At 41.6% G+C, this 15,011-nt stretch overlaps 1 protein-coding gene across 1 annotated transcript in view; it reads right to left on the bottom strand.

Moving 5' to 3' along the window:
* Positions 1 to 14,323, bottom strand: part of LOC118370621 (heparan-sulfate 6-O-sulfotransferase 1-B-like) — a 94,535-nt gene extending 80,212 nt beyond the window's left edge. The window contains exon 1 of the mRNA XM_035755695.2: positions 13,378 to 14,323. Coding sequence (XP_035611588.2) covers positions 13,378 to 13,895 — 518 coding nt within the window. The 5' untranslated portion in view covers positions 13,896 to 14,323. The remainder of the gene's footprint in view (positions 1 to 13,377) is intronic.
* Positions 14,324 to 15,011: the final 688 nt, after the last annotated feature.

Here is a 15,011-nt window from a genome sequence, read left to right as displayed (position 1 = left end):
GCTGCACAGATATTTTCAGGTCTCTCAAGAGATGTTCGATCAGGTTCAAGTCCGGGCTCTGGCTGGGCCACTCAAGGACATTCAGAGACTTGTCCCGAAGCCACTCCTGTGTTGTCTTGGCTGTGTGCTTAGGGTTGTTCACCTCTTGGAAGGTTAACCTTAACCCCAGTCTGAGTGCCTGAGCGCTCTGGAGAAGGTTTTCATCAAGGATCTTTCTGTACTTTGCTCCGTTCATCTTTCCTTCGATCCTGACTAGTGTCCCATTCACTGCCACTGAAAAACATCCCCACAGCATGATGCTGCCACCACCATGCTTCACCATAGGGATGGTGCCAGGTTTCGTCCAGACATGAGTTCAATCTTGATTCTCAATGTCTGAGTCCTTTAGGTGCCTTTTGGCTGTCATTTGCCTTTTACTGAGGAGTGGCTTCCGTCTGGCCACTCTACCATAAAAGCCTGATTGGTGGAGTGCTGTAGCGATGGTTTACCTTCTGGTAGGTTCTCGCATCTCCTCAGAGGAACTCTGGAGATCTGTCAGAGTGACCATCGGGTTCTTGGTCACCTCCCTGGCCAAGGCCCTTCTATCCAGATTGCTCAGTTTGGCCAGGCGGCCAGCTCTAGGAAGAGTCTTGGTGGTTCCAATCTTCTTCCATTTAAGAATGATGGAGGCCACTGTGTTCATGGGAACCTTCAATGCTGCAGACATTCTTTGGTACCCTTCCCCAGATCGGTGCCTCGACACAATCCTGTTGGATCGGAGCTCTACAGACAATTCCTTTGACTTGATGGCTTGGTTTTTGTTCTGAAAACTGTGGGACCTTATGACAGGTGTGTGCCTTTCCAAATCATGTTGAATCAATTCAATTTACCACAGGTGGACTCCAATCAAGTTGTAGAAACATCTCAAAGATGATCAATGGAAACAGGATGCACTTGAGCTCAATTTCGAGTCTAATAGCAAAGGGTCTGAATACTTGTAGATTATGGCGTGTAGATTGATAAGGGACAAAAATATTTCATCCATTTTAGAATAAGCCTCTAACATAACACAAGGTTCTGAATACTTTCCGAATGCCCTGTACTCATCAGGCACATTTCTTGTCCTTGTCCTCCTAGTGAGTTTATGATGAACCATGTTAAAGAAAGCCTAGAATCTGTGAGCTGAGCAACGTAAGCCATTATAGCATGCCTTGAGATAAGCTAACACCGGTAAAATGTTTCTCAATCAGAACATAGCAAGCAAGTATCAAATGATTTGTTTAGAAGATCAAGTCGAACAGGTGGATCTAAGCCCAGTGTCTTCTCACGTTATTATTAGTGCATCGCTTATGCTGTAATATTCCACAACTCTATAATCAAAAGAAATCTTCCTCCTCCTTAGGCATGTACTGGATTTACTGCCTAAAACATAAACTACTACTAACTTGTCTTGTATACAGTATAGGCCTACATGTACACAGCAACAGAGCAGTGAACACTGTACAATCCTTGCCCAGGCAAACAAAGCTGAAGGATTTTCAAAGCCGCAGAGCCTTCTTTGGTGCCGACGGCCTTTAATCCCCACTGATCTGATAGGATTAACACGAGGACTATGCTGGCGTTGGCTCAGAGAGCCATGGCTTTGCTCTGGTGCTTTGGGCTCGCCTAAAAGTCAGGTCAGACAGATTCGACGGGGAGAAATGATTTAGGCGAAACTCGGGTGACCTAAAGACTGTCAACTGGTATCCAGTTTGCAGGTTATCGTGAGGTACGCTAATACTGGCATTTGGTTAGCAGGTTATCGTAATACGAGAAAAACCATTGCAGGCTGATTGACCGCACACAAATAGGGCCCAAAGGGCGCTATCTGATATGAAATCCCATTATGCATTCCATTTCCATCTGCACTTCCATTTTGAAGCCAAACCCTCAGATGCGCCAATGACCGTATTAGCTTGCCCCTGACTGACTAACCCACTAACTGAAGGTTTGGCAACAGATGCACGGCAAGAAGACCCGCACTCTCCAATACATAACGACAGAAATCAAATATAAGCTTGAAATAGATTGTCAAGATGCCGTGGCACAGACCCCTCTCTCCACTCTGCTCAGAGACAGAGCAAAACAAGGTTCAGAGGAGCAGCTAAATTAAATCCAGAGGAGTCAGACCTAAAATAGTTTGGGTCTGACCTCCTTCTGCTTATTGGCAGTGGCGAAGTGGGCCTCTTCAATAATTTACTTCAATTAAGCCATCCTCCCTCTCCTATCTTCTCCCCTTTTTAGCCACTTCAAGCAGTTTCTCCTCAAAGCTAATGGTGTTATAGCGGGCAGGCCATACTTGACTGAACAGTTCATGCACTGTTGCCAAAGGGGATTGGGTGGGAGTGAGAGTGACTAAGACTCCCAATTACTTGGAATGTGTGGCTGGGGTGGCCGTCCTCTTGGATGGAGGCTAATGCGGATAGCCCACTAGATTTCTTTTTTAGCAGGGGTGGCAAATTCAGCGCAGATTTTCCTGCGAAGAGACAGAATAATTAGATCATTTGTTTTGGTACTGTCCATATGTAGCTTGTTTTTTGGTCGCAGCAGGTTCAGGAATGGCTGAAGAAATTGAACTTCTATGCAGGCCATAGAAGAACTGAGACATGTTCAGCTTCCAGGAATTATGTACAGATCCTGGCAACATGTGGCCGTGCATTACCATGCTGAAACATGAGGTAATGGCAGCAGATGAATGGCACGACAATGGTCCTCGGGATCTCATCACGGTATCTCTGTGCATTCAAATTGCCATCGATAAAATGCAATGGTGTTTGTTTTCCGTAGCTTATGCTTGCCCATACCATAACCCCACCGCCACCATGGGGCACTCTGTTCACAACATTGTGAACATCAGCAAACTGCAAACGATGCCATTTGTGAAGAGAACACTTTTTCAGTGTGCCAGTAGCCATGGAAGGTGAGCATTTGCCTACCGAAGTTGGTTAAGACGCCAAACTGCAGTCAGGTCAAGACCCTGGTGAGGAAAACAAGAACGAAGAGGAGTTTCCCTAAGACAGTTTGTGCAGAAATTCTTCGGTTGTACAAATCCACCGTTTCATCAGCTGTCAGGGTTGCTGGTCTCACAGGTGAGGTAGCCGGATGTGGAGGTCCTGGGCTGACGTGGTTACACGGTTGTGAGGTCGGTTTGATGTACTGCCATATTCTCTAAAATGACGTTTAAGTTTACACTGAAAACGTTTTACCATCCCGAAAATGATTATTTGTTGGAGTGGCGGTAATGATTTTTCAGTCACGACCCACCCCTGCTGAATGAATACAGGGGAAACACTTGATAGCCTGACAAATGCCTCAGGCAATGGCTCGGGCAATTTAATCAAGTCAGCTAAATGCCCTCTCCCAAATAACCTACCACAGTCAAAAGCCCAGACTGACCACACATGCTAACTGTGGCCATTTAAAAAAATAATAAACAGCAGCTATTGAACACATCATCATCTGGATAAGCACTTTGTTTTCTTATTAGCAGAACAGTGTGGGTAAAGAAATGAGCAAGAGAGATTGTTGTCTACACGTGCTACAGGGTTAGGATAACACACTCGGGGGTCAAGATCCCACAGTAAAGAATTTACTCGTAAAATATGGTTGGGTTAAAACCAGTCGCTCGCTCACACACACACTGTTTTCACTAGGATTTGTGCGGTTTTAGAGGCCCTCCTCTTGGTGGCAGAGCCAGAATACTGCTGTTTTAAAGCACATTTTCCACATTTCTATTCATTTTGCAATGGGGCAGATGTAACATGTACAGTGCATTCGGAAAGTATTAAGACCCCATCACGTTTTCCACATTTTGTTACATTAGTCTTATCCTAAAATTCATAAAATAAATGCTTTCCCTCAATCAACACAATGCCACAAAGTGAAAACAGGTTTTTAGAAATTTGTGCAAATGTATGAAAATCAGAAAAATCTTATCTACATAAATATTCAAACCCTTTGCTATGACACTTGAAATTGAGCCCAGGTGCATCCTGTTTATATTGATCATCCTTGAGATGTTTCTACAACTTGACTGGAGTCCACCTGTGGTAAAGTAAATTAATTGGACATGATTTGGATAACCAATAACCTGATGTCACTCTGACAGAGCTCTAGAGCTCCTCTGAGGAGATGGGAGAACCTTCCAGAAGGACAACCATCTCTGCAGCACGCCACCAATCAGGCGTCTATGGTAGAGTGACCAGACGGAAGCCACTCCTCAGTAAAAGGCACATGATCAAACCAAGATTGAACTCTTTGACCTGAATGCCAAACTGCATGGTGGTGGCAGTAGCATGCTGTGGACATGTTTTTCAGCCGCAGGGAATGTGAGACTAGTCAGGATCAAGGGAAAGATGAGAAAAGTACAAAGAGATCCTTGATGAAAACCTGCTCCAGAGCGCTCAGCCACTCAGACTGGGGTGAAGGTTCACCTTCCAACAGGAGACTGACCCTAAGCACACAGCCAAGACAACACAGGAGTGGCTTCGAGACAAGTCTCTGAATGTCCTTAAGTGGCCCAGCCAGAGCCCGGACTTGAACCTGATCGAACCTCTGGAGAGACCTGAAAATAGCTGTGCAGCGATGCTCCCCATCCAACCTGACAGAGCTTGAAAGGATCTGCAGAGAAGATTGGGAGAAACTTCCCAAATACAGGTGTGCCAAACTTGTAGCATCACACCCAAGAAGGCTTGAGCCTGTAATCGCTGCCAAAGGTGCTTCAACAAAGTGCTTAGTAAAGGGTCTGAATAGTTATGTAGATGTGATATTTCAGTTTTGATTTGTCATTATGGGGTATTGTGTGTAGATTGATGAGGGGGAAAAAACAATTGAATCCATATTAGAATAAGGCTGCAACATAACAAAATGTGGACAAAAATCAAGTGGTCTGAATACTTTCAAATGCAGTGTAAACTAATGTAGTCATTGTTTTTATGTGTCTATAAGTTGTAGTTGACATGTATAAAAGTTTGTTTTCAAATGTAAAAAACAAAACAAAGAAAAGGTAAAATAGCATTATGTACAGTTGAAGTCAGAAGTTTACATACACTTAGGTTGGAGTCATTAAAACTCATTTTTCAACCACTCCACAAATCTCTTGTTAACAAACTATAGTTATGGCAAGTCGGTTAAGACATCTACTTTGTACATGACACAAGTCATTTTTCCAAAAATGGTTTACAAACAAATTATTTCATTTATAATTCACTGTATCACAATTTCAGTGGGTCAAAAGTTTACATACACTAAGTTTCCAGTGCATTTAAATAGCTTGTAAAATTCCAGGATATGATGTCATGGTTTTAGAGGCTTCTGATAGGCTAATTTACATCATTTGAGTCAATTGGAGGTGTAGCTGTGGATGTATTTCAAGGCCAACCTTCAAACTCACTGCATCTTTGCTTGACATCATGGGAAAATCAAAAGAAATCTGCCAAGACATCATAAAAAAAATTGTGGGCATCCACAAGTCTGGTTCATCCTTGGGAGCAATTTCCAAACACCTGAAGGTACCACATTCATCTGTACAAACAATAGTACGCAAGTATAAAAACCATGGGACCACGCAGCCGTCATACCGAACAGGAGGGAGACGCGCTCTGTCTCCTAGAGATTAACGTAAATTGGTGCAAAAAGTGCAAATCAATCCCAGAACAACAGCAAAGGACCTTGTGAAGATGCTGGAGGAAACTATCTATATCCACAGTAAAATGAGTCCTACATCAACATAACCTGAAAGGCCGCTCAGCAAAGAAGAAGCCCACTGCTCCAAAACCGTCATAAAAAAAAGCCAGACTACGGTTTGCAACTGCACATGGGACAAAGATCGTACTTTAAAACTATTTGGTCATATTCACCATTGTTATGTTAGGAGGAAAAGGGGGAGGCTTGCAAGCCGAAGAACACCATCCCAACCGTGAAGCACAGGCGTGGCAGCATCATGTTGTGGTGGTGCATTTCACAAAATAGATGGCATCATGAGGAAAGACAATTATGTGACAATATTGAAGCAACATCTCAAGACATCAGTCGGGAAGTTAAAGCTTGGTCGCAAATGGGTCTTCCAAATGGACAATGACCCCAAGCATACAAAGTTGTGGCAAACTGGCCTAAGGACAACAAAGTCAAGGTATTGGAGTGGCCATCACAAAGCCCTGACCTCAATCCCATAGAAGAGTTGTGGACAGAACTGAAAAAGTGTGTGCGAGCAAGGAGGCCTACAAACCTGACTCAGTTACACCAGCTCTGTCAGGAGGAATGGGCCAAAATTCACCCAACGTATTGTGGGAAGGTTGTGGAAGGCTACCCAAAGCATTTGACCCAAGATAAATAATGTAAAGGCAATGCTACCAAATACTAATTCAGTGTATGTAAACTTCTGACCCACTGGGAATGTGATGAAAGAAATAAAAGCTGAAAGATCATTCTCTCTACTATTATTCGGACATTTCACATTCTTAAAATAAATTGGTGATCCTAAATGACCTAAGACGGGGAATTTTACTAGGATTAAATGTCAGGAATTGTGAAAAACTGAGTTTAAGTGTATTTGGCTAAGGTGTATGTAAAACATCCGACTTCAACTGTATATGTATATTATATAACACACACACATATTTAAATAAAGCTAGTTTACTGCAATTCTACACCTTTTGTCACGGAGCTGAGAGAAAAATGTCACTTTCAAAGCTAATTTCCTTCAATTAAACACATTTTTGACATAGCATAAGAACAAGGCATAAGCCATCGAAATGGAATTTTACATTTTTGGAATTTTATATTCTCCCGGACAGTGAATGTTAGTTCTCAAAGATGATGTTATTAAAAAATATAATACTCCATTATCTTTGTACATGCTTTATCTGGATTTAGTCATTTTAGTTTACACTGAAAACCAGTGGTGTAAAGTACTTAAGTAAAAATACTTTCAAGTACTACTTAATTAAGTCATTTTTTAGGCATCTGTACTTTACTATTTATATTTGACAACTTTTACTCCCTTACATTCCTAAATAAATGTACTTTTTAACCCTATACATTTTTTCATGACACCCAAAAGTACTCATTACATTTTGAATTCTTATTAGGACAGGAAAATAGTCCCATTTACTTGAGTAAATATCTTTATTGTTACTCAAGCATGACAATTGGGTACTTTTCCCACCATTGCTGAAAACCTTTTACCATCCCGAAAAGTATTATTTGTGCCACTGCTAAATACATATAGGGGAAACACTGCACACAGAGGGAAAGAAAGCCATTTTCATTTGTCTCCACAGACAGCCCGTTAGTAGATTAGCCATGGCCCCCATACCCTGCCACACGTTGGCCCTGTCCCACAGCCATGCACTAAATCACATTCGTAAACCACCGGTGCTATTATTACCTCTAAGGAACACCTTTCAACAGGATTACAGGGGTAGGAGGATTCCCCAATTGACAGGTTATTTATATCTGCTCATCCCCCGTACCCTCCTGACCCCTTTTGAAAAATCAGCCCAAGTCCATTGCTCAAGCTAGCCTATATTTTAATACACCAAGCACGTTATCCCACCGAGCCTCTATAGGTGATATTGTGTAGTTACTAGCTCAACACATTATCCTTCATCTAGAATAGGCTACTGAATTCCTGTTCTATTAAGAGGATGGTAGAATATGCTATCTTTTGCACCTCTGCTTTTTTTTGTACGTGAAAATTACCATAATCCTTTGGATAAATTGGTCAATTTTCCTTTATTTTTTAGTTTGTCTGTATTAAAAATGCATATACAGTATCTGACCATTTTACAAAATTATATAATTGCATGATATGATAGCATTTTGCAAACCTACTCCCCCAGTCCCCCCAAGATTAATGTTTTTTGACCACTAAATATTTGCTTCACTTAATGCTCCACTGCTTTCATTGGTGTATCGTTAGCTAGAAACCAGATAATGAAAAGGCACCCACAAAATAAAATTCAAAGGTCATTGTAGCCTATCATTTCACTTCCCCTGTGAGTACCATGAGCATGGACTGACTTGGCTTTTCTGTGCCGCAGCCGGCAAACGTTGCACAACGCAGAAAAATTTAGAAAAACACATATCAGACTTCAGGGATAGGCCAGTGGTTTCTATCGGTGGCAAATATTTCCATAAATCAATGCATTTGACAAATCCAGCTCCAGAATCAGCCAGAGCCAGCTGGCTAATCTTTTGAACATGGTGTAGTAAAAATAAGGGAAAAAATGCAACAAATAACATAAGCTCGCTCGATAAATATTTGCAAAAAAGCGAGATTAGGTTAGCATGCTAGCTAGCTACACCGAAAGCCGTCAGTGACCTATTTGTTGATGTTTATCAATTCCACCTGGAAATTCCCACACACAATTTGTATAAGTAGCCTTTGTCATTCTTCAGAGCTGGAACCTAAATGTGCATTTTCTCTCTAGGACAGGGAATTACGTTGAAATAGTGTCAGGAACTTCCTCTGGGAGGGTCATTAAAACCCAAAGGCTATAGGGTAATTGTACCTGTTTTCTAAATATTATGTTTTCTGTTGTTGGCAGACAAAGGACAAGACAGTCAGTCCCACTGGGAATCCAAATAGTATGTTGCCAAGGGATACTTAAGAGATTAGTGCTCAAATAATCAACCATTGTAAGTGAATTTGGTAGAGTAGACACAAACTTGTTTCTAGGTCGGGAATGTTTTCCAGGAACTAATCATTTGTGCTGTGGGGGGAGGAAATGTTGTTGAATGCATTTTGAAGGACATACTTCACAGATTAGGCAATATACTGTAAAATTGTTATAACAACTCTCCTGACCCAGTCCCACGCAAATACAGACACAGCCGTTCTAGAAAAAAACATATTGCAGAATCTGAGAGAATGTGAAAGAAACTCGGTCTGCCAAAGTTCACATACCCACGTAAACCGATACAAGCAAAAGCGTTGACACACCTGGGCAACTCTGTCTTCATTCTTGAGGGACTCTATAATTAATCATGCAAGCGGATTAGAAAATGGGCCCATTTCTGGAGGTTAGGAAAACATGAGGGTCGTTCCATGTCATTTCAGCAAGCCATGACACCCACCATCTCTGATTGTTCTGAAATCATTTCTGTAGTTAGAAACAGATAAGATTAGCATTCCTGCAACATTATTTTGTTGAAATATGATTTGATCTCTAAGAAATTAAGCTAATTGTGTGGCTTTTGACCATTTCTTTGGATTCCTCATGTCAGCCTACTCACTGTTAGAAAAAAGTCTAAATCGGATGTTAGGTACTATATATTTATTGAATATTACATGAATCCTATAAATTAAAAAATGGCAAATTTGCATACAATCAGTTAGCTTAATTTCTCAAGAGATCAAATTATATTTCAACAAAATAATGTTGCAGGAATGCTAATCTTATCCGTTTCTAACAGAAACATTTTCAGAACAATCCGAGATGGTGGGTGTCAAAATCCTCTTTCTTGTGGAATGACCCATGACATATGGAAGAGATAAACATGGGTGATATGAGCATACTTGTGATGAGATAAGGTGATGGTCCATGCCTCAGTTAGTTTGAGGTACTTGTCGGCTCGCAAGACCTCATTCACTGCAGCTGTTATTGCCACAACAGTGATGAAGCTTGACTTCGGGGGGAAAAAAGAGACCAATACTTGAGGGAAGCACTTTTGATATTTCATGAGTACTCTGAGAATCCTACTCCCCAGAGAGGTTTTGCTGTGAGAACACTCAGGGATCTTTTTTCATGTTTTCATTCAGAGCCTTCAAGACCTTAATACAACAGACTGCTCTTTCATCAAGGGAGATTAACTCCAAAGCACCCATTCATCACCTTCTTCCCCCCTGTCACACGTGTGTACAGTACACGTGTTTATGTAATATATGCATGAGTGCGTGTGATAACATATAGGCCAGGGGTCCCCAATTACATTCAACCGATTTTCCTTGAGCGGATGGTCGGGGGGCCGGAACATAGTTCTAAATCATTTGTACACTGCAAATTGACCACTAGAATCCCAAACAGACAAAGCATTTGACAAAACCAGAAAAATGGCAAACATTGATTACATTACAAATCACATATGCCTCTCTAGTTATGCTTGGGAATACTTGGGAACAGATTTCCTCATTTAAATGTGCTTTGAGGTGATGCCCTGGTGACTTTACAGTCTTATGACCAACAACAACAAAAAGAGGGTTGATTTTTCGCAGAAAATGTGTGTGTGTGGGGGGGCCGCCGGCCACCGATAATGAGCCTTTACTGTGGACTTTATGATGGCCATAATGAGTTACTGCCCCCTTCATGAAATCCATTAAAGGCGGATATTTAAAAAAAGTCTGAGCCCTGCACTGAATTACATCAGTATCACATGACCACATTACCCACATATAACTAACAAGGAGGATTAATCCGAGGCATACACACAGTCTACTGGAGCCACTTTCAAAACTGCAAAAAAGGGTAATTATAGTGATCAAAACAACAGACAGGTTTTGAATGCCCTGTATGATGTGATTAGGACATTTCTTTCTTTTCAAATACACAATTTAAATGGCATTGATGTCATCACTCTTATCGGCTATTTGATTGAAGTACTTGCATTACGTTTCTTGAGGTTCTGAATTAGATGTGCAATCAAACACATGAATAGCATGCCCTGGCTGGGACCAGTCCCTCAAACCCAGCAATGATGAGGTTGAGGTACCTAAACATCATGCTCATGTTTACTTCACATTACCACACAGATAATCATGTGTCTATTTTGGAGCGAAATGTAATGCGCATCTAGCATATTCATTATCAGACAGATGCCATGTCATGCTGTGTAGAATATAATACAAAATATGAGCTGCTGGAGGGGACCGTAATCAGGTTTCTAATAAGTGGTGCATTCATTAAGCCAAAGGGTAAGCCAACTCACTCACACAATCCATGTTGTTAAAAACAGAGAGGTGGGTGGGAGGGATACTTGTTGATGTGGCTCTATTGGTCAGAGCTGCAGGTTGTGATGCACATCTGTAATAACTATGAGGCTTTGCTGGCAGCAGAACCAGATTAGACCCGCGCTTCAGGACATAATTGATGCGCTCAGCCAGCAGTGTGCAGCAATAGACCACTTAAGCTTGTATTTTTACCCCCTTCTCAGCCAGTGATTGGACATAATCATCCATGAAATGCCCAATTTCCATCAGTATAGCCTGTGGTGGACCATCCGTGATGGTCGGCCATTGTGCCGCATTCTAAAAAGGCCCCTTTTCATGTCTTTTGGGGCGCTCACAATCCAGGGCTTTGTTTTTCACGGTGGTTGGGAAAGGAGGGATATAGTCGTTATTAAAATGCGTCCGTGATACAGGCACATCAGAGACTGGAACAACAGCCAGTGGTATCCAGAGCTCATATAAGGGAAGAGGCCAATCACTCACACTGAATGGTCAACGGTAGAGATGAAAACACCCCCAGGAAATAAAGCTAAAAAAAATTGCCATACAAATATAATAAGCATATAATAAGCATATAATAACCATTTAAGATGTGAATGTCTCAATATACATGGAAATGTACATAGAAAAAACAGTAAACCAATATAAACCAATCTCAGATGTTGCCTCCGTCTGCCACGACAAAATAAAACTAACCAAATGTATTACTGTTCACCGCCATGCATATTTGACAGCATGTCACGAGACCTTGAATCAGGGCAACTAACACTGGCCATGGAAACACGGGTATGCAACATGCAGGCGGCATGCCTTTTGAATGATTACCCCAGACACAATTCTATGTTCCAAACCACTGCGCTCCTAAAACTGTGGCTCAACTTTCATAATACTGCATGAGGGCAATTTCACGGTAGCATAGTGATCCCAAGACTCAAGATTTTTCACTTTAAAAAATGTAGGTATGCCAAACAAAAACCAATGATTGCAAAGATAGTGGCACTCCAGTCTGCTTTTCACCTCATTTACTTAACACAAGGCACATCTCAATAGGTGGTCCAGATAAGTCATGACATTGCACAAGTGGGAGGGGGGGCTTTCCTCTTTTGTTCACCATTGTTCGTCAAGGAAGGGGGAAGGCCGATGACATCAAGTATTATCATCAGACAAACAAACTCCTTGAATGCCCTACTCCTAGAAGTTTGCAGTTGTGTCTAACCCCCCCCCCATTATTTTGTGAAAAATATGTTTGTTTTTTTACCCTTTAGTGTGTGTACTTTACTGTATTTATACTTGGGATATCGCTTTTCGATAGTAAAAGTTCAAAAATCGCTGTGCATAGAACTTTAAATTGAACAAAAACACATTTACTTGAAGAACAGCGCAGATGTAAAGTTTCGTAACAGAATGACCGTTTGTGCCGTCATTCTGTTACCTAACTTTGTATGATGATTTGATAGTAACATAACGGACAGGTGTTTTTTATTTATTTTAAACAACGTATTTAACCTTTATTTAACTAGGTTATGAGTGATTGTTAAGCCCCAATGCGGCTAAAAGAAACCAGCACTGGGACTCTCTGGCCATTAAAACTACTACAAAGATGGCCCTGGAAGAATAGTGATAGGTGAAACTACGCCCATAATAGTGTGGTCCACAGCTAGGGAGCATGCTGATTACTGTGGTACCATGTGCCAGCAGACCCGCACTCAGAGGGAAACCCTCGCACCACCCAAATGAATGGGAAGAATTCTGCAGAGGGTCTCCGTTGTCAAAATAGCATTGGAAGTTGCTAGAGTGTAACAAAGCCTCCTCCCCAAAAAACTGCAAAGTTTGCACTGCATCCAGGCCTGTACCACACATCTCAACAACACTGAGGTGAAAACGGGCATGTATGAAGCATGGGGTGGGCTATATCTGGTCCATGTGAATTCATGGTATGTGTGTGCTTTTTTGCAGCACTCCATGAACAACAAAGGTTTGAAGTCAAGTGAATCCATGAGGTAAGCTACAGCAATGTGATAAAATCGTAGATAATCATTATATTATTCAGTGTGCTAAATAATGTAGTCATAGAAATAGACACATTTAAGTAGCCTATAATGTCATGATAAAAAGGTGGCAAAAGTGTACTTTCTACTCCAGAGGACACCGATGTGAACATGTACCCTGGTGTGATATTGCAACCACTTAAAACAGAACAGGAATCCCATCGGTGTTTACAAGAGCTGTTGATAACGCAGTAATTTTCCACTTTCACTTCACAGTTGGGAGCAGATTGCCCGTGTTTACCACCGCCCGCTGGGTTGAGTGGGGCATAGGGTCAACAGCATAGGCTGTGGTTGTGTGGCTCTTTATTCTAATATAGCCTACGGCATCACTGATGAGATGGCAAACGGAATGTCAAAACAACATACCTCAGTTTTTTCGATTTGTTTTCCTTCTTGTTGAGCACTCCAGGAACGCAGTTTGTGAGCTCGGTCCAATCTGCGTGTAACCCGCAACTCCAGCCAGTGGAGAACCTCGAAAACAGCCAGGTCTCCTTTCTGTTGGGACGGTAGCATGTACACTTTTTCTGCCCTGGTCTGCAATCACATGGTACTTCTAGTCTAACATTTTGCACTAGATGCCTGCCAAAAGTGGTTCCGCCAGTTTTCTGTATGTGAAGAAACACTATCACGTCTTCACCCTTGATCTCGAAATCAACTGTGCGTTCCAAGTCTCTGACAGGGAAGTAGTACTTTTTTATATAATGGGGATCCGGAGTAGGGAAAATATCCATATTGTCCTCGGCGAGGTACCCCTGTGGAGACCCGAAGTTCATCACCCCAGGAGCCACGTACTGATATAAAATCATCATGAAGAAGACGGATCCGACGACGATCAACAAAAATTTGCTGGTCCTCTCAACCATGTTCCCTCCAGTGCCGTTCATTTGTTACCATCTCCCAGATAACCGAAATGGGGGTACTTGGTACCTGAGCGTTGCGCTCTTCGTTTGTCCCTCCATAGACAGTGGGGTTTTCGCTCGTCAGAGGACCACGGAGCAATGAGAGAGCAGGCTTGGATACATTGTATCTCGCCCGCTTTCACAGAGCAACCTCAATCCGAGTTGGCAAAAATCCAAAACTGCGGATCAGAAGCAACTTTGAACCCTGCTACGCTGACAGTCACAGCTCCTGCAGAAGAACTGTTCGCTTCTTACCAAAGTAAGCAGCATTCGAATCGTCTTCCTCCTCTACACTGTTGTTCGGTCGTCACTAGTTACCACAGCCACAAAAATCATAAATCCCGCCCATTTCTACAATTTATCTTCTTAAAATCTGATTTTCAAATCTTAACCTAACCTCAGCCCTAACTTTAAACACACTGCTAACTTTATGCCTAACCTCAAATTAAGACCAACATTTATTTTAGATAATATAGCCAATTATCACTTTGTGGCGGTGGTAACCAGTGAAAACCCGGTTGTTCTGTTGCTCTAGGACCAGCATGCACAGCGACACCCACTTCTCAACACACATTTACGTTCATCTCGCACACGCAAGAAAACCTACCTATAGGCCTACACGTGTAATTATTTGTTTACAATACAACGCCCACAGTGGAATTCCTTGTCTCTAAAAACCATATTAAACCATATTAATTACTATTATAAACTGAATTAACAACATATTCTATATCATATATGGTATCTACAATGTGTTTTATAATTAGTGTCTAATTAATCCTAAGGAATGAATACAATGAGTGTGATTACATGCACACAATAATACGATGTGAATAGTAATAGTTCGATTTTAACGTTTACATGCTTTGCAAGAAGAATGATTGCCCTAATAATCCTGTTTGCATCGACACATCTCAAATCAGGCCACCTGATGCAGAAAATTGCCAATCAGAATAAATGTACCACAGCAACCGTGTTATTTTTGTGATGCCTATTTGGTGCGGAGTTCAGACATTTATGGTTTGTATGTGAAAACGATTTCTTAAATGCATACTTTTAGTTTCTACGAACTAATTTCACTCGCGCAAAAGAAGGAAACTC

This window comes from Oncorhynchus keta, chromosome 4, assembly GCF_023373465.1.
Source record: "Oncorhynchus keta strain PuntledgeMale-10-30-2019 chromosome 4, Oket_V2, whole genome shotgun sequence".
Lineage (NCBI taxonomy): Eukaryota > Metazoa > Chordata > Actinopteri > Salmoniformes > Salmonidae > Oncorhynchus > Oncorhynchus keta.
Note: the sequence above shows the minus strand (reverse complement) of the source record. Positions and strands in the feature narration are given on the sequence as shown.